General features: G+C 37.9%; 1 protein-coding gene and 1 long non-coding RNA gene across 2 annotated transcripts; both read left to right on the top strand.

The window, feature by feature from the left end:
• Positions 1–317: 317 nt before the first annotated feature.
• Positions 318–1,065, top strand: LOC110726198 (trigger factor-like). The gene is made up of 2 exons (XM_021905666.1): positions 318–519; positions 827–1,065. Exons 1-2 carry the CDS (start codon positions 318–320, stop codon positions 1,063–1,065), a joined length of 441 nt encoding a protein of 146 aa, XP_021761358.1.
• A 418-nt stretch (positions 1,066–1,483) lies between these two features.
• On the top strand, positions 1,484–3,425 carry LOC110726171. Its single transcript, XR_002512332.1, has 2 exons — positions 1,484–2,317; positions 3,156–3,425. It is a non-coding gene; the product is annotated as an uncharacterized LOC110726171 (long non-coding RNA).
• Positions 3,426–24,620: the final 21,195 nt, after the last annotated feature.

The following is a 24,620-nucleotide window of genomic DNA, read 5'->3' on the forward strand; positions in this document are numbered from 1 at the left end:
AGACACAAATGGGTGTCTACAATATGAGAGGTATTAAATTTGTCTTTATCACACTCATTAAGATTTCATTGAATTTTGCAACGTATCCAATGTTGACCACCATCATTAATACTCTTTCTCTGGTTATGTGGAAGGGGGTTTGAGGACCACATTGTTCTAATGTAACCCAGTATTCGCAAAGAAGATGTGTGGATTACAGATGAAGCTGAATTCCTCGAGTGGTTTAGGTTGAAAGTGAGTGTGTTACGCATTTGACATAAACACGTTTTCTTACTTTGTTGCTATAACTTCACGACATATATCAATTTAATATAATTATGCCATATGATCAGGTGATTCAAGATAAGCCAAATGATGAAATAATGTTTGCTTTGGCAATGGGCCCATCTAAGAGAGTGCGTACTTGGAGCCAATTCTATGTGAACGGATACAAACTCCAAACTTTTGGCCATGGAAAACAGAAGTTAACCATGAATCATGGAGTAAGCGTATCCAATGAAGATGGTGGAGATTATTTTGGTATTTTATAGGATATCATCGAGTTGGATTTCACTGGTGCCCTACGGACTTATAAGACTATTCTCTTCAAGTGCAGTTGGATGGATTCCACTAGGGGTATGAACATTGAACAATACAAGCTTGTAGAAGTCAATCATACCAAAAAAATACCCCAAGTAAGATCCATTTGTGCTTTCTTACCAAGCTAACCAAGTCTACTACGCACCTTACCCAAGTCTGAAAAGATATAAAGCTCAATGGTTGGCAGTGTTCAAGACAAAGGCGAGGTCTGTTGTTGATGCACTAATTGACTAAGACTTTCTACAAGAAACCACTGCTGACATTCCAACTCTTTGTGCTCCGGATGACATTCTAGACTATGAAGGTGATGAAGATGGAGTTGGAGATTCGAATACTGATGATGAAGTGTTGCCCGATGCCCCTCCAGATGAGTCCAGTTTCGAATCTACTGATAGTGACGACGAGGATGAGGATGACGGATTTTGGGATGACGATACTGATGATGATCTTAATGCTGATGGGGAGGGTGATTCAACTGAGATTTAGGAGATTGATTGTAACCTTATTTTAAATTTTTAATTATGTAATCTAATGGATTTCAATTTATTTTAAAAGACCATCCTGGTTTTAATTTGTTATACTTGTGTATTATTGATATATTGTTATTGATATTTTGCAAAGCCAAGGTTATGTGTGATATTAGCTTATAGATCGCGATAACGTGACTATATGATTTTACTGATGTTCATTATGTTTTTTTTACTGTAGGTTGTTATGGTTGGTGGTGGTTGTAGGATGCTAGGACATGCCACCCCGAGAGAATTGTTTCCGTCGACAAGCCATGAAAATACGGAAACTTCTCCGGAAGTTACCCCACGCCCAAAGTCACATGTAGATGTGGGACATCTACTCAGGTTTCTGGGACGCAAGACGATAATACTCCCATGGGTGAGGTAGCTACCCCTGTCGCGAAAAGGACTTTTCACCCTATAGGGTTATGGTAAGTTAATCATGGTTAGCTTAATTTGCCTTCCAACTTGAACAATCACTACTACAAAAATGCCCAAAGAGACCCGAAATAAGAGACCCGTTAATCAAATAAACGGTCTCTGTGTTTCAAGAGACCCAACATTACAAACAACTAGTCTCATTTGTAGTATTCTGAAAAAAAAGAAAAAAAAACAAAGACCCTTTCTCAGAGATAACAGGTCTCTCTCAATTTTTTTATTTTTAAATTAAAAAGGGGAGACCTGTGTTTTTACATAACCGGTCTCTTTTTATTAAAATAAAAAAAATACTAGTATATGTTTTGGAGAGACTTGTGGTGAGCTTAACCGATCTCCCTTATTTCCATGAATAAAATATAACTAAACCCTAAAATCTTTCCCCCAAATTTTCCTTCTTCAATCCGCCTCCTTTTCCTCTCTCTCTCTCCTCCTCTTGCCTCAAACTCCTTATTCCTTCTTTTCGTCAACCATTTCATTCACATTTCAATTTCAATTCCTCCATTTCTTGTTTCAATTCATCTTTTCTTCATACTTTAAACCTAAATTTTTTATGTTTATCATTTTCTTCAACCTCGGTACTATTTAAATTCTTTCGCTTTCAGTTCGTCTTCATAGACAAACCAATGGAGCTTCAAAAGTACCTTTAATGGCGTTTGAGCTTCTCCTCTTTATTTTCTGAGTCGTCTTATAAAAAGAATGGACCGTCAAGGAAGATGATCTGCCATTTGGCGGTTTAATGAACAACTCGCTTCCAATTTCGATGATATATCATTGTTTACCACTAAGAACAGGTTTTTTTCAAAAAATAATCGCCTCATTCTATTAACTCAATTGTTTTTTCATACCCTTAAATTTAATTTATTTTTTGTTTTAGATGTCGCTGAAATGAAGTAAAAATTGTAGATTTATGGGTAAAGGGAGGGTTGATTCTCATTTTACAATATTATCAGACTATCTCAATGCTTTGATGGGTAAAGGGTTCATGTTATTGCTGTTAATGATTATTTAGTGTTGTGATTGTGAGTGGGTTGGTCAAGATGCTCGATTTCTTGGTCTCAAGGCTGGCCTTGTTAAGCATATTGTTTTTGTTTTCATTTTATGTTCTTCAAATATCGTTTTAATAATTTGATTAAGATCTATTCATCTAATTTCTTGTTTGCTTTTGGTTTTCAAGTCTTATAATTTTAAAATAATTATTTAGATCTAATTTTTATTTTCGGTTTTAGATTTTATAACCTCTGTTTTTTTATTTTTATTCTTCAATTTTTATTTTTGCGTTTTTATTTTGATTTTGAAAAAATAGTTTTCATTTTCATTTTCTATTCTGATGTTTGTTTTAGATCTTACCGGTTTAAATTTTTTTTTTGTTTATTTTTTACTATTTTATTTGATTGTAAATTTTTGATATAATTTGTGATTTTACAAAATGGGTAATTTTTGAATTTTTATTTTGGTCATTTTTTCTTTTCCTGTTTTTGCTTTTTAATTTCACTATTTATCTGTACATTGTTAGTATTATGAATTCAATTTTATCTAACTTCGTGTAGATTCTATTTAGTGCAAATCTTTAATTTTTGTTGCTTGTGTTTAGTGGAAATCTAACCTTATTATTGTTTGTTCTTATCATAGGTTATCTATGAGCTAATGTTTAACTATGATATGATATAGAAGGCGAGGATGGTAACAGATGATGATGAAAATAATCACTTCAATGAAACAAGTGGATGATTGTTCATTTTTCGTGTTAATTTTCTTTTTATGTGATTACAGATTAATAGATTATAGTACCTAGATAAATTATCTAATACATACTCTAAATTATGAAGTACTCCATATCTAATATGTAAATAGTTCGTATGTATTATGTACTACATATTAATAGATGTACCTTAGAATGTATTTTTTTTTCTCGAGCAAAATATGAAATTGTATATTTGTTTTCGTAATTTTTTTTTAAATGTAATGTAGCAAGAGACCGCCTATATAACATAACTGGTCTCTCTTGAACTCATAAAATAAGAGACTGCTTTTGTAAGTTCACGGGTCTCAATTTTTAAAACAAGAGACCGTTGTTCTGACAAAAAGGGTCTTTTATGCTTCTACAATTTTAATATTTCAACCACCCAAAGAGACTGCTTTTCTAAGATAACAGGTTTCAAGTTTTGAAACTTTAGATCGCCTCTAAAGAAGTAGTCTCTTGGCCAAAGAGACCACTTTGCTAAAGACCGCCTCTAAGGCAGTGTCTTTGGCTAATTTGGATGGGTCTCTTTGGCCAATTTTGTAGTAGTGAATCTTGGTTAGATTTGTATTTTATGTATGTAATGACTTCATTTGTTTGCTTCTTGGTACTAAGGTTCGATGATAACACCGTGAGCATCTCCATTACAAGATTTTTTCAAGCACATTGGCGCAAACCATGGCTTAACTATGTAGAGGTTGACAAGGGTACTAAGACCCATTTGTGGAACCAGTTTATGGTATTATATAACCCCCAAGTTTAATTTACTTATCAACCTTTGGTGTTTGCTGGTTACTTATTACAATAAATTATTAAACATACTTCCTCTGTTCTTTTTTTATTGCACCATGAGGGATTTCACACTTTCCAATGCATTAATTTAGCTATTAATATCTTCAATTTTACTTTTGTGAAAATTATAAAAAATTTGATATTTGAAAAGTAAATTTCGAGACGAATCTAACTAGATCTCACATGACTATGTTTTTCCTAATGGATAAATCACAAATGATGGTCAAAGAAGATTAAGTGAATAGTGTAAAAGTCCTTATGGTGCAATAAAAGAAAAATGGAGGAAGTATAATTTTTGTTGTTTCTTAAAAAAATTTGCAGAAACAATACCTTTGGAATGTTGATCTTGATACCCTTGTGAAGGAGTATGAAAAGAAGGCACATAAGAGGTTGAAAGAGATTACATGCAATGCTTCTGCCAAAAACAAGTCAATTCCTAAATGGATAGGACAATGTATGTTTCAGCAAATGATGGCGAAAAGAAACAAGAAGGAATTTATGAAGAGGTAAAAAAGCTAAGAAGAACAGGAGGGGCGGCTCCCTGTCTAATCCAATTGAGCCGTCACACTTCCAAGGTTCTATCTCTGCATCAAAGCATGCAAAGAAAATGGTAATACTTAATTGTATATAATGATAAATTTTAGTAGTTACATACACTAAGCATTTAAGGAGTTATTTGATTTGTGCAGGCTTAGAAAGCCAGTGGAGTGCTTCTAACTGCCCCTGAGGTCTTCTTAAAGACCCATTTCAAAGAAGTTCTTGGAAAAGGAAAAGTTGCAGCTAACAAGAGGGCACAACTAATCTCGGGAACACATCTAACTTTGGAAACTAATGAAATAATTTTTTAAGGAAGAAAGCAAAACATAGGCACTTATACTTGTGATTTGGAACTAAAGGCACCTAATACTGTTCAATATTGTTATGTTAAGCTCAATTTTAGTTTATAAACAGAACAAAGAAAATGGAAAATATAGAACCTAATTTATGTCATTTAGCTTACTTATGACCTTTTAGCCTTGTATATGCATGAAAATGTCTATTATTAAGGAATTTCAACCTATAAACATATTTAATATGCTAAATACGGGTTGTTTGATCGATAAAATCTTAGTTTATAGCAAAAACAAACAAAATGGGTAAGTTAGAAGGTCATTTAAACCATTTTAGCCTAGTTATAACCCTATAGCCTTGTATATGCATGAAAATGTCTATTATTAAACCATTTACACCTATAAACATGTTTAATATGCTAAATATGAGTTGTTTGATTGATAAAATCTTAGAATATATCAAAAACAAAGAAAAATGGGTAAGTTAGAAGGTCATTTAAGCCATTTTAGCCTAGTTATGACCCTATAGCCTTGTATTTGCATGAAAATGTCTATATTTAAGCAATTTGAACCTATAAACATGTTTAATATGCTAAATATGAGTTGTTTGATTGATAAAATCTTAGAATGTAGCAAAAACAAAGGAAATGGATAAGTTAGAAGGCCATTTAAGCCATTTTAGCCTAGTTATGACCCTATAGCCTTGTATATTCATGAGAATGTCTATTATTAAGCCATTTGAAGCTATAAACATGTTTAATATGGGGAATCTGAGTTTTTTGATTGATATAATCTTAGAAAATAGCAAAAACAAAGGAATTGAATAAGTTAGAAGGCCATTTAAGCCGTTTTAGCCTAGTTATGACCCTATAGCCTTGTATATGCATGAAAATGTCTATACTTAAGCAATTTGAACCTATAAACGTGTTTCATATATGCTCCATATGATTTTTCATGATTACAGGATGCCTACCTGTAAGGAATAGTTTCAAGCGTTAATCCCCTAGCTTGAACCCCACTGTGATCATACACTAAAGTACGGTGGCGTCCAAAAGGGAAGAAGATAGAGTAAAAGAGTCGCCAACAAGTTTTAGGAATTTGTAAACCGTTCACAGGGTGAAGGTTACATCTCTAAACGATCCAAGAGATCGTCAACTCCATAAGGTCTTGAACCAAATAAGGGTTCGGGGATGAAGGTACAAATCCAACCTAAAAGAGATTGAACCTGCCCTAATAATAGGCCTCTACTTTATTCTGATCGTATTCATGTGCGCTTTCTGACTAACATGCTATAAATAGGTTTAACCCTAAACCTGTTTAATCTATGTTGGTTGAATATTAATAAACAAATAAAACTATTATTGGCGATCACTTGAATTATAATCAAATTAACCCTAAATAAGATTATTAATTATCTTATTAAGCGTTATTACAAGTACAAATTCCCTTTAAACATGCATAAAAGGCGTGATCAAGCAATAACAATAAATATCATCAAGCAACATAATAATAAAATAATAATAAATCATGATCATAAAAATAAATTATAATTAAAATAATCATAATAAAAATAATAATCAAAACAATAATTATCATAATAACAATTATAATAATCATAATAATCATGTTAAAGCATAATAATAGCAAGATTCTAGGCATGATACTAACAAGATTAATAACAAACCCTAGCATGTCACTAAGCAATAAAAATCAAATCTTTAACCCTAACATGATACTAACATGAATAAATATTAGGAAGAAAATAGGAAGCATCGTAACAATCATGATTAATATTAAAGTTACCCTAGACATGATACTAGGAATATCATAATAACAATATAAACATGATCATAACATCAATAAATCAATTAAAGCACTTACTTTGATGCCTCGTACCTCTTTCTAATAACAAAATACACACGTTAGTAACTTCAAGGAAAATAATAATCAAACAATTAAATTAAATAATTGAAAGAGAGATTTGGGACCAAACCCTCAGAAATCAAACCTTTCACGTCTAGGGCGTAGGCAACTTCGAATATGGCTAGGTGTTTCTAGATCTTGCGAATGCGAAATTTTGTATATAAAAGACTAGTTTAGAAAAGAAAGAAAGAGTTGATGAATGATTAAGGAAAACTTGATGAGAATTGGGGAATGAAAGAATAAGAATTGAAGAGAATGAGAGAGAATTGAAAACTGATTGTAGGTGAATGAAAACGGAGTTTTTACGACATTATTTATAGAGAAAATCAGCCAAAAAGATAAAATTAACAAAACAGAGTCTGGCGCACGCAAAACGAGATTGGCGCCAGCCATTGGCCATTGGCGCCAGGTGTTAGGCGCCAATCTTGTTTTTGACGCGTTTTCTAAAATCTGATAAATTTTGACGTACAGGAGGATAAAATCGTATCTTTTCCTCAAAAATGCTCTTTGATTTTAATTAAAACTCTGAAAAGTCAACAAAAGTCAATTTATCAATGCTAATTGAATTAGGAATGAAAAGAACCTACTAGAAGAATCTAGAAGACTAAAACCATTCCTAATTGTATTAGGAATGATAAATCATATTAGGCCCTCCTCTAGATCATTGGGCCGTACATAAGACTCAAAACGGGCCCAATTTAGTAAGTTGGCCATAACTTCCTCAATATTCATCGGAATTGGGCTTATAATATATCGTTGGAAAGCTCTTTTCAAGCCCCATCCAACTACATTACTATTGGACCCATATAATGGACCTACCAAATTGGATTGGCTGTTTTCTTAAAATAAGTTTTCAAAAAACAAAGAGAAGAGAAAAGAAATTTGTAGGGAATAGTTTCAAGCCTTTAAAAATCCCACTAGCTTGAATCCCACTGTGATCATACACTAAAGTACGGTGGCGTCCAAAAGGGAAGAAGATAGAGAAAAAGAGTCGCCAAACAGTTTTTAAGGAACTTGTAAACCGTTCACGAGGTGAAGGTTATACCCCTTAACGATCCAAGAGATCGTCAACTCCATAAGGTCATGAACCAAATAAGGGTTCGGGGATGATGGTACAAATCCAACCTAAAAGAGATTGAACCTGCCCTAATAATAGGCCTCTACTTTATTCTGATCATATTCATGTGCGCTTTCTGACTAACATACAATCAATAGGATTAACCCTAAACATGTTTAATCTATGTTGGTTGAATATTAATGCACAAATAAACTATTATTGGCGATCACTTGAATTTATAATTACAATTAACCCTAAACAAGATTATTAATTATCTTATTAAGCGTGTTTGCAAATACCAATTCCCTTTAAACATGCAATAAAAAGGTGATCAAGCAATAACAAATAAAATATCAAGCAACGTAATAAATAAGAATAATCAATCATAATCATAATAATCATAAATATTAGGGAGAATATAGGAAGCATCATACATTTAATCATACTTAATATTAAAGATACCCTAGACATGATACTAGGAATCAAAATAACAATCTAAGCATGATATCTACATCATAATATCAATTAATCTTTAAAGTACTTACTTGGATGCCTCGTACCTCTTTCTAATTACAAAATACACGCGTTAGTAACTTCAAGGAAAATAATAATCAAAACAATTAAATTAAATAATTGAAAGAGAGATTTGGGACCAAACCCTCAGAAATTAAAACCTTTCACGTCTAGGGCGAAGGCAACTTCGAATATGGCTAGGTGTATCTAGACCTTGTGAATGCAGAATTTTATATTAAAAAGCAAAGAAAAGAAAGAATGAATGAATTAATATTATTGAAAATTGATGAATGAATGATGTAGATGATGAATGAAGAGAATTAATGAACGATTTGTGAATGAAGAGAGTTGATTATTGGTAATTGATAGATGGTGAAAACTTAAGAATAAAGAGAATTGGTGAATCAAAACAGAGTTTTTGATACGATATTTATAGATAAAATCATCCAAAAAAAAATAATTTATCAAAACAGAGCCTGAAGACCACAAAACCACCTTGGCGCCAGCCCTGGCTCATTGGCGCCAAGACCAGTGGCTAGCGCCAGACGCCAATGGCTGGCGTCTGGCGCCAATCCTAATTCTAGGCGCCAAGGCCTGGGGTTGGACACCAAATTGGATTTCAACGCGTTTTCGAAATTCCGATAAATTTCCCGTACTGGAAGATAAAATAATATAATTTCAACCGAAAAATGCTATTTGATCTAATTAAAACTCTGAAGAATCCTAATTGAATTAAGAATGATAAGAACCTTCTAGAATGTTCTAGAAGACTAAAACCATTCCTATTTACATTAGGAATGATAAATCATATTAGGCCCTCCCGTGGATCATTGGGCCGTACTTAAAACTCAAACCGAGCCCAGTTTAGTAAATTGGCCATAAATTCCTCAATATTCATCGGAATTGGGCTTATAATATATCGTTGGAAAGGTCTTTGCAAGCCCCATCAAACTACACCACTATTGTCCCCATATCATTGACCAACCAAACTGGATTGGCTGTTTGCTTAAAATAAAGTTTTCTAAAACAGAGAGAAGAAAAAAGAAAAGAAATAAAAACTTTCCGCAACACTAGACCTTTCCACACTTTCGTTTCATTCGATTATGATTCGACGTGAAAGGTACTCATCACTGGGTTTGGTTTTTGGGAGACACAAATGGGTGTCTACAGAAGCCCCCACTTTGACTGAGTTTGGAGAAACGCAAGTTTCGAAAACGAAAGTCAAAGTAGCGATAGGAACGGAGAATGATTCAGAACGTTCTGCGATCCTAAAACACTCTTATAACGCCGATACCTGCAAAACTAGCATTATTTAAACAGATAAAAGAGTTAAGAAACGCGTATCTTGCACCGTCGAGCACACGTCTCTGAAAGTAACCGATTCTGCTGCTATTGTTTTGACGACCTCCTGCAAGCTAGAGAATGCCATCCCGCCTGAAAACCGCTACGCCTTGTAACTGCTTCCAATTAGAAGATTGCTTCGCCTGAAACTACCTTCTCCGCTGTGATAATATTCCACGTCCAAGGGAATATCATCGAAAATTATTTCTCTTGAAATAATTCTCATCCGCATTACGATCATCCTTCATGCCTCAGGAACTACGATCGAAGACGATTTCGCCCTGAAATTACTTCAGTTGTTTATGACAACTTTACGCAAGTTAGGTAATGATGTCGAAGACATCTTCTCTTGAAGTCATCCTCATTTGATGCGATAATCTCCCAAAGGAAAATACCGAAGATCCACACCTGTCGATCTTTAAAAGTTCGCCTGAACTTTGCTTTTGCTATGCCTGTACGTCGGCGCTCTTTGCTCTTGAACCTGTATGTCGGTGCCTTTTGCTTTTGAACCTATATGTCGGTGCTTTTTGCTAACGAGCCAATGCTTAGGCGCTTTAAGCTAAGTGAGACGATCTTTTCATCAGGTCGATCACTTTATGTAATCAAGTCGATTACTTAATCATGTCAAATTGCTTAGAGGGGCTAACTGGCGTACCAAGGAACCCAAAATATATTGCAGAAGGCTAGCACAACAACAACATGTGGCTGGCTGCTTTGGCGTCGCTGAAAATCAATCAGCGCCAGCCTTATGGCATTAGCGCCATGCGCTGGCATTGGCGTCTGACGCCAAGAAAAAAACGTGACGCCAATGTCTAGGGACTGGCGCCAGCACGAATTCTTCTTTAAATTCAGTTTTCCGTTTTATTTCTTGCTCTGTTCGTCGCGAAACAACCCGAGGGAAGTCTGAAAACTTCAATTGATCATTGCTCACTCATTTCTCAACCAAATTCGCTCAAATTTGTTGCAAATCAAAGCTCTTCTTATCCATATTCCCGATCTATGTAAGTTTTCCTCCAACTCACACCGGTTTTTATGAATTCTCGGCATGTTCATTCACGAATTTCATGAAAATTCGAAACTTGTGATGCTCAATTTGCTTTGTTTATCAAGTTTTATGCCATGAAATTGCCTGTTTATGTTTGTATATTGCCTTGGGAGTATTTTGAGACTTGTTTGACTCAATTTGGCGAAGAAATGAGCAATCCGCCATTGTTGGACCTCCTAAGGTCGTGAAAAACAATGTGGCATGTTCTTGATGTTTTTGCTAGCAATTCTTGTTCAATTTGTCACAATAACCACTATAGTGTTGCAAGAAATTGTTTGATTGCTTGAAAAAATGCTATCATACTCAATTTGAATTTGTGCTCTGTTTTAGTACTACGTACTCTGTTTTTGCGAACATAGTATCATGCGGCTAGGAAAATCTTTAGATACTATAGGACCTTAATTTATGATGATTCTTCACAATGTAGCATGGCTAGACAACGAGGCTCAGGTTCACGGTCCCGAAACACTAGACGGGAGCATGAGCCCGTAGAGGACGACACTACACCGTCCACTTCGCTTGGTCAGTTCCTAGAGTAAGATGAGCAGACCTTGTTCTTTGCCCCTGTCCACCACATTTCTGTGAGGGTGAGACGGGGAACCGAGCCTGGGAGAACACGGCATCACGGCTCTGGCTGTGATGGTCTAGGCGATTTGTATAGGATGCATATCGCCAGAGATCGAGAGACGAGACTCCTATGGGAGTCTTGCGGATTGGTTGCCCTGTTCAAGACCTCCGAGGCTATGGTTGCCTCTAGCGGGGTCACCACGTAGTACGCGCTCTGGTGGAGTTCTTCTGGGACACCACCAACACCTTTCATTTTCCTTGGGGTGAGATGATGGTCACTCCTACAGACTTCAGTCTCGTCATAGGACTGGAGTTCACTTCTGTGCCGCTGCCATTCGATGGAAGTATCGACGTCTTTTCTCCAGAGATCAAGGAGCTGTTGGGGCCGATTGCTGTTCGGGCCCGAGCTGAGGTCGAGACGACTCAGTTCAGTGATAGAGGGATTCACCGCTCGACGCTGGCAGCGGCTCTTGATGACGATGCGACCACCCGAGAGCAGCAGGTGCGCATCTTTGTGCTGATGTTGTTGTTAGGGACATTCTCCCCTGACATAGGTAGTAGGGCGTTGCTTTATTACCTCCCTATTGTTCGCGATCTCCGGCGGATCGGGACTTATGTCTGGGCCAGCTTGGCCTACACTGACTTCGTTCGCGCGCTGAGGGACTCGTGTCGCCACCGGTCCTTTAGGACGAACGTTGCTTTGTCTGCTTTCTGGAAAGTCGTAGAGGTAAACATTATTCCCTATAAAGTTTAGCCCTACATGTTAGTTAGCATTTACTCATGCTTTAGCTTTTTTGTAGATCTGGTTCTATGAGTACTTTCCTTCCATTGCACCGGCGAGACCATCGCCGAGGGGGTATCTGGTGAGCGCCTCTTGGGGCGGCCACCATGTGGACCTGTCTACTGCACGCGTCCGAAGTCGGATCATCTCGGTACGACTTTTAGTGTTTATCTTGCGCTTCTGTGACGTTTTAGACATGTTCTTACCTGATCGGTATTCTTATAGGGACCTGAGGCAGTATACCGACCGTGGGGCGGTTGGACAGTCCCTGGATTAGCTGCACAGTACTCTGCTGAGCGTCGCTACTTTCTGGGGACCTATGGAGCGGTTGTATACTTAGGAGAGAGAGTTGCTAGACAACACTCTTCCGATGCTTTTGTCGTTCCTGCTCCTCCACCACGTCACATGTTCAACGAGAGAGAGTTGTCGAGCATGGCTGAGGAGTCTGGTTTCCTCTGGCGGTCCCATGTGATCCTTTGGCGGAGTTATGCTGAGGAGCTACTTCCTTTGTTGGCTCCAGCCCCTGTGTCGGCCGAGGATGTGAGGGTAAGATTCTTAACTTTTTGTTTTTCGTTAAGTAGCCTCCAAGTAATACCTTATTGATTTTTTTCTGTTTCATCCGGATGGTCCCACTGAGTTTGTGCCACCCCGTATGTCCATCCACTACCAGGGGATGTACGGGCCGATCGAGGAGATGATTTCTCCGGCTCCTGAGGGCGAGCGCTTCGTGGAGCGGTCGATTCCCCGTCACCAGACTAGGGTAAGCCTAGTTCTAATTCAGAATCTTGTATTCAGTTATCATGCATTTTTACTGACTTAACTTTCCTTGATAGTTCTCACGCGAAGTGGTTTCGGCTATGGCACGATGCATAGATGCCTTCCGGAGCCAACTCGTCCGGATGAGGAACGGAGCTACCTAACGTCGAGATGACACTATCCGAGAGGTAACTCTTCTTTACTTATTATTTCTGCACTATGCTTCAGTTTTACCTTGTTTCTGATTTAATTAGCCCTCCGGACGACATTGAAAGTTATACGCCCACCTGCTTTGTGAGAAGAAAGAAGCGCATCCCTAAAATTGGGCGCATGGGTGGAAGAAAGTCTTTGAATCACGTGATTTCGCTATCAAGTGGGTCATCCCATGGTGGAAAATAAAAAAGATGGTTGGTGTTAACAAGCAACCTTTCTGCCGTCTTCCAAGCTTGACTCGCATGATATATTATTACCCCTGTAGAGTAAAGAGACAATATGACTTGCTTCAAAATATTCCTTCTGGGGATCTTCGTCCTCCCTATGAGTATCCCATATCTCAAGAAGTAGATAAATTTGACACTTACTTGGGCGCTAGACCTTTATGGGAAGTGATTACCCAAATGGTTCCCCCTTCTTTACCTAATGATGTAAAGAAGTGGTTGCTGAAGAAGTCTTCAATTGATTAGGGTAGAACAGATGTGAAGAATAGTCTAGGTGACAGGGTGACACCGGCCAAGGAACGCTTAGGTGCAAGAATTGAGTTCAAGACACCTACAATGCCTAAGAAGAAAAATACTACTAAAGACAAGGAGAAAAGGAAAGCTACAGACAAGAAGGCTTGGGTGGAAAAGAAGCATGGGGTGCTAGCTGAAGGAGAAACAATCTATTCTAAAATTGAATGTAGGTCCTCTAAAGGATTCCTAATGGCTAAAGTAATTGATGAAGAGGAGGAGGCGGAAAAGAATTGGAAAAGAGAAAAGAAGGAGAAGAAAGACTAGAACATTGCTTAGCTTTAGATTTATTAGATTCTTAATTTTTATTTAAAGTTAATTTATTTCAGCCTTATTTAAATTCCATTAACAATGCAATTTTATTAATGAAATTTTAGCTTTCAATTAAATTGTTACTTTAAATTTATTTTATTAAAGCAATGAAAAACCGAAAAAAATTAATTTTCGGAAATCTTTCGAGTACGGAAGTCGAAAATTTTCCGAAAAAAAAACACCGAAATTCGCCCAGATTTTATGACTGAATTGGAGTCAGTAATTGCAGATTGGGGCCAGCTGTTGAGGTCTGGCGCCAGGCGCCAATTCCATCGTCTGGCGCTAATGGCTTTTGGCTGGCGCCAGACTCTGTTGTGTGACGCCAGTTGCTTTTCTGACTTTTGTTGACTTTTTGTTGATTCTGGAACGCGGAGATGTTGAAAAATAAAGTGGCCACACCCGTAATGGGTTGCCTACGTATCCTTTCCTAAGGAATCAGGCCGAACGTAGAAGATTGGTCATGTTTGAGAATTCATTGCCATCCATGTCAGTTAATTTTGCTGCACCACCTGACAAGATTGTTTTGACAATGTAGGGGCTAGACCAATTAGGTCTAAACTTTCCCCTTGGATCTAAAACATTTTTTCTTAGCGCTTTTAATACCAAATCTCCTACTTTGATATTTCTTGTCTTGACCATCTTATTAAAATGTCTAGCCATACGATTTTGATAGCACTGAGTGTGTTTTAGAGCTTCTAGTCGTTTTTCGTCGAGTAGGATCAATTCTTTATATCGTTCCCTAGTCCATTCGACTTCATCGAGTTTACTCTCTAGCGCAATACGTAGAGATGGTATTTCTAGCTCGACAGGTTGTACGGCATCCATTCCATACACCAAAGAAAATGGTGTATTTCCTGTTGACGTACGGATTGACGTGCGATAACCCCACAATGCAAAGTGAAGTTTGTCAGGCCAATCCTTATAATTTTCTGTCATTTTCTCGATGATAGTCTTTAAATTCTTATTAGCTGCCTCGACTGCTCCGTTTGCTTGAGGTCTATAAGGGGACGAATGATGATGTTGGATACCATATTTATGTAGCAATTCTTCACATTCGGCTTGAAAGTGAGTTCCATTGTCACTTATCATTTCATGTGGGACTCCATATTGACAAATGATATTTCTCTCGATAAAAAGTGCTACATGTTTTGCGGTGAGTTTAGCATATGATTGTGCTTCAACCCACTTCGTAAAGTAATCAATTGCTACTAGAATAAATTCATGGCCTCCTGTCCCTGGAGGAGCGATCTTGCCAATTATGTCAATTCACCATGTGGAGAATGGCCATGGTGATGTGTAGGTGTAGAGCAAAGATGGGGGAACGTGTTGTAAATTGGCATAAATTTGACACTTAGGGCATCTTTTCACATATTGATGGCAATCCCTATTCATGGTAGTCCAATAATACCCTTCTCGCATTATTTTCTGGACTAACATTTTGCCATTTATATGAGTTCCACAGATTCCTTCGTGGACCATTCTCATTATTCTTTGTGCATCCACCTTCCCTACGCATAGGAGGGCTCGACCTTTAGGTACCCTTTTATGTAGCTCGTTGTCTATGAGTACATATTGAGAAGCCAAAAGTCTCAAGGCTCGTTTTGCTCTTTTTTCAGCATGAGGAGGGTATTCTCCATTGGTGACATAGTTGAGAATGTCTGTGTACCATGGTTCTTCTTCTTGTTCTTCATCTTCGTCTTGGACTGGGTCGTCGTCATCTATAGCCTGTATATATGCCGGTTTGTGCCTTTTTTCGATAGTTAGAGGCATTTGCTCGATATCCGTGGGAATCCTAACCATTGAGGCTAATCTTGCCAAGGCATCAGCAAATTGATTTTCTTCTCTAGGTAGATATGTGTATTCCACCTTCTCTAACTGATCGGTAAGAGTTTCCAGATAAGTTTGGTAAGGGGCTAGGCTTTCGCTCCTTACTTTCCACCTTTTAGATATTTGATTGATGATTAGAGAGGAATCTCCGAATATCCTTAACTTCTTTACTCCCAATGCCAGAGCTGTTTCAAGGCCTACCACACATGCTTCATATTCAGCAGCATTGTTAGTAACGTCGAAATCGAGTTTTATTGAGATTGGGACTTGTTCTTCTTTAGGTGATACTAGTAGCACTCCGACACCACATCCCTTTTGGTTTGAGGCTCCGTCAAAATACAAGGTCCAAGTATCATCTTCGGTGACCATCAAATCTTCATCTGGAAATTCGTTGTCCTGTATTGGTGTCGAGTCTTCTATTGGAAAGTCTGCTAGAAAGTCTGACACCACAGATCCTTTAATAGCTTTTTGTGGCATAAACCGCACATCGAACTGGGCTAAGTTGACTATCCATCTTGAAATACGTCCATTGAGTGTTGATTTCTCGAACAAGTATTTGAGTGGATCCAATCGAGATACTACGAAAACGGTATGCACCAACATGTAATGTCTCAACTAAGTCGTGGCCCACACCAAAGCGAGGCACAATTTCTCGAGTGGTGTATAGCGTGTTTCGTATTCGAGCATCTTCTTACTTAAATAATAGATTGCATTCTCTTTGTTTTCTACCTCTTGTGCTAGCATGGCTCCCATTGTCTCTTTGGTAACCGTCAAATATAACCTAAGAGGTATTCCGGGAAGTGCTGGCGCTAATACGGGAGGTTTTGCGAGATAGGCTTTGATCCGGTCAAAGGCTTTTTGACACTCGTCATCCCATATTACTGGTACATTCTTCTTGAGCTTTTTGAAGATTGGTTCACATATCGTTGTTAGTTTTGATATGAACTTGCTTATGTATTGCAATCGGCCAATGAATCCTCGAATCTGTTTCTCGGTCTTGGGCGGGGGCATCGACATGATTGCTTTAATCTTGGTTGGATCTATTTCTATTCCTCTAGAGCTTATGACGTACCCCAAGAGCTTGCCTGAGGTGACTCCAAAAGCACATTTTGATGGATTTAACCTCATATTGTATTTTCTTAGCCTTTCAAAAATTTCCTTAAGGCTACTTAATGGCCTAGACGGTCCTTTGATTTCACAATCATGTCGTCGACATATACTTCAACTTCTTTGTGCATCATGTCATGGAGCAAGGCAGTTGCTGCACGTTGGTAAGTAGCACCTGCGTTTTTCAACCCAAATGGCATTACCGTGTAACAATAAGTGCCCCATGGTGTGATAAAAGTTGTCTTCTCCATGTCTTCTTCCGCCATGAGAATCTGATTGTACCCTGTGTATCCGTCCATGAATGAGAGAAGCGCGTGATTTGATGTGTTGTCTACCAGAATATCGATGTGTGGCAAAGGGAAGTCTTCCTTTGGACTTGCCTTATTTAGATCTCGATAGTCGACACACATCCTTACCCTTCCGTCTTTATTTGGAACTGGGACGACGTTGGCGACCCATTCGGGGTATTTGGATACCTTGATGAAACCTGCAGTTATTTGTTTTTGAACTTCTTCTTTTATTTTAAGTGCTACGTCGGGTTTCATTCGACACAACTTTTGTTTTACAGGTTTCATTCCTGGAATTAATGGTATAGTGTGTTGAGCTATTTCTCTGTTAATGCCTAGCATATCTTCATATGACCAAGAAAATACATCGATAAATTCTTTAAGCAAGTTAATTAAATCGGTTCTTTCTTGTTTATTCAATGTTAGTCCGATTTTAACTTCTCCTTTATGAGTTGAATCATTTGATATGTCAACTGTTTCAGTCTCTTCAATTACTGGTGTTTTCTTTTCAAGTGTTTCCATTGCTTTAATAAATTCTTTATCTTTTTCATCGTTAGCTAAGCAATGTTCGTCATCTTGGGTTAAGGAAGAACACGAGAAGTAAGGAGAATGAGCGATATTATTATACTCTGAGATCATTACATCAAAGAGTGATATGTCCTCAGGGACTGGATCACTAACTATCCTAGGAGAAGAAATAGGAAGGGAAGGCGTTATAGTTAAAGCCTTAGAAGGTTCTAAAGGGGAATACTCTGACTCTGACGATTCTTCAAACATCGGCCCTTGTCCTGTCATGATTGATATCTTCCTTCCACTCGGAGTAATCACCTTGATAGTCTTGCGCCACCCTTGCAATAATCCTTCGGCTGGAGTAGTTAGCTTTTAGGGGTCGAAGTTTTCACTTTGTAGGACCGTTTGAATGAGTGAAGAGTTATCTTCCTCATAAACTGACTCATTCTTTTCTCGCCCAAACAGTAATCCCATGACATTAAAGTCAAAGCATGGAGGTGCTTTCTCCTTATGGACGGGAGTTGGGATTTCGTCAATGAAGTAGCAATCCAAGAAAATCTCGAATCCTGGTTGTCGTATGCCATTTACAACAAATGGTTCGGGAAATTCATGGCATGGATAGTCCTCTCCTTCTTTTATAAACTGACCATTAAGCGTAAGGGGTACTGATCCATTGGAATTGCTTTCTTTTGAATACGAGCGTCCCTACGTGCTTTCAATTTGTCCTGGGCTCGCTTGAGATCTTTCCGAGTCGGTTCGAAACCAAGTCCGAAAGTATCTAGCTTAGGGAGGCCAGGTGACTCTATCGATTTTGCTATCCCTTTCTTCTTTCCTAAGGTCATCCCAGGAAAGTGTCCTTGTTTCTTTAGCATAGTGTTGATAATCATGTTGGAATGTGGGTCGTGGCAAAGAGATGTCCTTTCATCCTCTTGGATTAAGGAGACTTCTTCGTTAAAGCCCCATAGGTCTTCATCATCTTCGTCATGCTCCACGTTGATGATTGGATTCTCTATTGATTTGATCCTCATTGGCGAAGCATCAATGGTGATGGGGATTCCTCCAACTATGGCTTTAACTTGTTGGTGGAGAGATGAAGGGACGGCCTTTAGATCATGGAGCCAAGGGCGTCCTAACAACAGATTGAATGAGGCTTTGATGTCTACCACTTGAAAAGTAGTAGCATGTTCTATTGCTCCTGCCGTCACATTTAGGGTTATTTTGCCAAGAGCTTGACGTCGAGTATTATCGTAAGCTCTTATTCCTTGTGTGAACGGAGTTAAATCCTCATCCTTTATGCCGAGCATCCTTGCAGTCCTAAGTGGACAAACATTAATAGCCGATCCATTGTCTACAAGAGTCATGGGAACATTCATCCTTTTGTAGACTACCATGAGGTTTAACGCCTTGTAGTGTTTGTCACCTTCCGGGGGTAAATCTTTATCAAAGAAGGTGATTAGATTAATTGGACTAGGGAGATCACTCGTGAGGAAGTTAGCTAGTCCCTCAGGAGTGGTGTCAGAATCTATCCCTATTTTATCCAAAGCATTCATCACAGCCAACCTATGTTCTCGAGATGTTGCTAAAAGCTTCCATACATTCATCTCAACTTTTGTCTTCTTGAATTGTTTAACAATGTCATTATCTTCGATGATAGCTATGGGAATTTGTTGCACAGTAGGCATAGGTTGTGTTGAAACGAGAGGTTACATCCTCCCGGATCTTGTGAGGACGTCTATTGATGAATCTTCTTCTGCCCAAATGTCGTCCGTGGTGTATGATACAGAAGGTGAAGGTCCTAATATGTCTTTGAGATAGACATCTTCTTCATCACTGTCCCATACTCCATTAACATTTATGTCCTCTTCTTGTTGAACTTGGACTAATTCCTTTCTATCAATCATTTTCTGCACCAAATCCTTGAACTTGAAGCAGTTTTCTAGGGTGTGTCCTCCTGACTGATGGTATTGACATTAATATCTATCTTTCCTTTTTAATGATTCAAATGGTCTCGGTTCAAGAGGTTTGATCTTGCCATTCTCGGAGAGCATTTCAAACATTTGTGTATACGGGATCCCAATTGGAGTATAAACCTTATTGCTCTTCTTGGGTCTTTCGGTGACTTGTAAGGGAAAGTGTTTTGCCTCATAAGTCGTTTTTACTGGTGTGAATTCTCTCTTAGGTTCTTCATCATATTCCTTATGAAGTTCATTCAAAATTTTGAGAGTTTCATGTAACAGTTGTGATGTCTCCCTCAGATACAGTGTGAGTATTCGTATCTCTACCTCATTTGCTGGTTCTGGAAGATTATCTTCGACATCGAAAAAGGTCTCTTCTTCTTCCTCTTCGACGTTGGTTGCTTTGACAGGTTTAATGAGGGATGAGGGGTCAACTTCTCTTTCTTCATCGGAAATAGAAAATGTGTGAACTAGAGGTGCATTGTCAATACTAGGTTTCTTACTGGCGGGGGGCAACGACAGCTTGTTACTGTCAATTAGGTTATGGATAGCTTCCTTAAGCTTCTAACAGATTTCAGTAGAATGGCCCCTACCTTGATGATATTTGCAATGTGCATTGGGGTTCCAATTAGGCGACCTCTTCTCGACTGGTGGATCTCCAAATGGTCCAATGGGAGTTATAAGACCTTTTGTATTTAGCCGATCAAACGCGGTGTCATAACTCATGCCAATAGGAGTGAAGTTTCTCCTAAACGGTTTCTTTTGTCCTTGATTATTCATAGCGAGGACTTCTCCTAGATTAAAGGCGCTAACATTATTTGAGTGGGCGGTTTTGGAAGAAGAAGGATTGTCGTTCTTCTTTCCTTTCCAGCCACTATTGGAGTTATTGTTGGCAGCTTTAGATTTAGCCAAGTCATCTTCAATATTAATCCCAATATCCTAAACAGCCTTAAAGGTAAGAAGGTTATTTTGATATTTAAGATGTTTTGAATATTTTTCTTGGAGATTTTTAATGAACAGTCTCACGGACTCTTTTTCACTTGGTACCTCAATCATTTTAGCTAAGGTTTCTCTCCACTTGTTAAAGAAAGATGTGAAGCCTTCATTCTCCTTCTGTTTGAGGATTTCAAGTTCTCTATGGTCAGTTTTGACTTGAACGTTACACTTGTACCTATCGACGAAAGCGTTTGCTATGGATTCCCAGGTAGAGGTCTTTTCTTTTTCAAGAGAAAAGAACCATTGTTGGCAAACAGTCTCGAGAGATAGCGAGAACAGAGAAGGGAAGACCTTCTTATCGATACCCTTGATACTCATTATTGTTTCAAATGCCCTTAGATGGAAGTAGGGGTTGTCCATTGCCCTAAACTTTGGGATGTCGTTGGCACTGAACTTCTGCGGAAGAAGATCCTTATCCACCGAGACCCCTTGGGATGTGAGTTCTTGAAACTTGTAGTCGCTGGACAACTTGCTTAGGCTTTCTTGCATGAGGTCCATTTGTTGTTGCTTCGCGGGATCCTCGATCTTAAGTGCGAGAAGCTTTAGTGTCTCAGTTACAGTAGCCAGTTGGTTCTTGAGATCGTTAACTTCTTCCTGAGTTGCCATTATAACTCTTGCTTTCCTCTTGCGAGCTATAGGTTTTTCGAAAAGTTGGACTTGTACGAAGAGGTTATCTTTGATTAATCGTCCTTCCTTTCTTGACCACGTGCTGTAAATTAAGCCAGTTTGCGTTTTAATTACTTGACTCGAATCAATTTAACTTTATGGCTTTTATTTTTAAAAAAAGAAAAAAAAAGGGTATGCAAAAAGTATGCATATTTTTAGGGAGAAATAATGTACATGTGTTTAGGGAACTTAAGTATTATTATTTATTGGAGGATTAATATCCGACTTACCCCCCTAAAAAAATGACGAAAAATAACGCGCGCACACAAGACTCCCTTAATCATGGTCAAGACATGTGTTTTGGTGTGTGTATTGAGTGTAAGTGACATGCTTGGACTCTTGCGTAAGACCATGGGACTTAGTGCCTAAACTCGAATATTGATTCAATTAAGCATTATTGCCAGCAAAATTAACCGAATTAAACAGGAAACTGATTAATTAGACATTAGGTGATGACTCGACAAATAATCCGAACTGTCGGCCAAGCGACAGGACTGGCGTCACAATATGGTGGTTGGCGCCAGACTTTTTAGTAAATGTCTGGCGCTACACACCATACAGTGGCGCTACAGCTAAGATTTCGGTACCAATATTGGAGCCTCGGTCTGGGACTGTTTTCGATATTATTAGTCAACTGGGGTATGCCTAAAGTCGTACGAGGTCAATTCCGATTAAAAGAAGAAAAAAATTTATTGACTCGAATTAATTAATTAGGCAAAGTTCTTTAAGTCATTAATTATAATCTTAACACAAATCAACAAACGTTTAAGAAGCGCATAGGATATATATGCACAACAAATAATGCACAATTAGGCAAGTAGGCACAATATGATGCAATGAGTTCGCAACCTAACCATGGCTCTAGTTCTCTAAAGTTCGGGATATGGTTTAGTCAAATAGGGTCCATGGTTAATTGTCCAGATGCACCGCGTAGAAGCCTAACCGTGAAGGGTTAACGCGTGTGGATAGAACACTGCGAGTTTTTTTTTTTTTTTAGAAAAACTCACTTCCATGGTTTGGTGAATTCAACCTCTCAAATGTACCCTTTGTTGCTAGGATCGTTCAATCGGGTAGATAGAGCATGAATTCCCAGAGGGTTATGTCCATATGTAGAGCACATATGGGTTTCAGAAAAGTGAGAAAAAATTCAATAAGGAAGTAGGATCGAGCAAACAATACGAAAAACCGGTCGAAATTAGAACGCATATTTCTGGCTCGGTATTGGGGGAAATTGGCGCCAACAAACAGAGATTGGCGCCAACTTTTAACTGTAGCGCCTGGCGCCAATACTGGCGTCTGGCGCTACTGCTAAAAGTGTGGCGCCAAGCTCTGGCCCCTGACGCTACTTCCCACCTGCCTCAGCAGCTTTCTGTGCTCAATAAAATCATCCAGTTTCGCGCGGTGTTATTTCAGTCCTATTTGTGAAAGACATTTCTCAAATTTCCTACGTGTAAAATCCTATGTTTTTGAATCATTACGGATGGTCTTTCCAATGAGAACCTTTTTATGCATATGACAATAATTTTAATCAAAATTACGCACGTGAAATACTTAGAACTTTTCGAGTCTCATCCACTCATTCTAAATCATTGCCGAAACAAATTCAGGAATTTAAATAGAAATCCTCCCCAGTGGAGTCGCCAAAACTGTAGGGAATAGTTTAAAGCCTTTAAAAATCCCACTAGCTTGAACCCCACTGTGATCATACACTAAAGTACGGTGGCGTCCAAAAGGGAAGAAGATAGAGCAAAAGAGTCGCCAACAAGTTTTTAAGGAACTTGTAAACCGTTCACGAGGTGAAGGATACACCCTTTAACGATCCAAGAGATTGTCAACTCCATAAGGTCATGAACCAAATAAGGGTTCGGGGATGATGGTACAAATCCAACCTAAAAGAGATTGAACCTGCCCTAATAATAGGCCTCTACTTTATTCTGATCATATTCATGTGCGCTTTCTGACTAACATACAATCAATAGGATTAACCCTAAACCTGTTTAATCTATGTTGGTTGAATATTAATGCACTAATAAACTATTATTGGCGATCACTTGAATTTATAATCACAATTAACCCTAAACAAGATTATTAATTATCTTATTAAGCGTGTTTGCAAATACCAATTCCCTTTAAACATGCAATAAAAAGGTGATCAAGCAATAACAAATAAAATATCAAGCAACATAATAAATGATAATAATCAATCATAATCATAATAATCATAAATATTAGGGAGAATATAGGAAGCATCATACATTTAATCATACTTAATATTAAAGATACCCTAGACATGATACTAGGAATCAAAATAACAATCTAAGCATGATATCTACATCATAATATCAATTAATCTTTAAAGTACTTACTTGGATGCCTCGTACCTCTTTCTAATTACAAAATACACGCGTTAGTAACTTCAAGGAAAATAATAATCAAAACAATTAAATTAAATAATTGAAAGAGAGATTTGGGACCAAACCCTCAGAAATTAAAACCTTTCACGTCTAGGGCGAAGGCAACTTCGAATATGGCTAGGTGTATCTAGACCTTGTGAATGCAGAATTTTATATTAAAAAGCAAAGAAAAGAAAGAATGAATGAATCAATATTATTGAAAATTGATGAATGAATGATGTAGATGATGAATGAAGAGAATTAATGAATGATTTGTGAATGAAAAGAGTTGATTATTGGTAATTGATAGATGGTGAAAACTTAAGAATAAAGAGAAATGGTGAATCAAAACGAAGTTTTTGATACGATATTTATAGAGAAGATCATAGAAAAAAAAAATTTATCAAAACAGAGCCGGAAGACCACAAAACCACCTTGGCGCTAGCCCTGGCTCATTGGCGCCAGGACCAGTGGCTAGCGCCAGACGCCAATGGCTGGCGTCTGGCGCCAAGGCCTGGGTTTGGACGCCAAATTGGATTTCAATGCGTTTTCGAAAATCCGATAAATTTCCCGTACTGGAAGATAAAATAATATAATTTCAATCGAAAATGCTATTTGATCTAATTAAAACTCTGAAGAATCCTAATTGAATTAAGAATGATAAGAACCTTCTAGAATGTTCTAGAAGACTAAAACCATTCCTAATTACATTAGGAATGATAAATCATATTAGGTCCTCCCCTGGATCATTGGGCCGTAATTAAAACTCAAACTGAGCCCAGCTTAGTAAATTGGCCATAAATTCCTCAATATTCATCAGAATTTGGCTTATATTATATCGTTGGAAAGGTCTTTGCAAGCCCCATCCAACTAGACCACTATTGGACCCATATCATGGACCAACCAAACTGGATTGTCTGTTTTCTTAAAATAAAGTTTTCAAAAACAGAGAGAAGAGAAAAGAAAAGAA

This window comes from Chenopodium quinoa, unplaced genomic scaffold (genome assembly GCF_001683475.1).
Source record: "Chenopodium quinoa cultivar QQ74 unplaced genomic scaffold, ASM168347v1, whole genome shotgun sequence".
NCBI lineage: Eukaryota > Viridiplantae > Streptophyta > Magnoliopsida > Caryophyllales > Amaranthaceae > Chenopodium > Chenopodium quinoa.

Coding starts and splice junctions, on each gene's coding strand:
- LOC110726198 (XM_021905666.1), top strand. CDS start 318: ATGCCATATGATCAGGTGATTCAAGATAAGCCAAATGATGAAATAATG. Junction 520..826: donor AGATGGTGGAGATTATTTTG/GTATTTTATAGG, acceptor ACTTTCTACAAG/AAACCACTGCTGACATTCCA.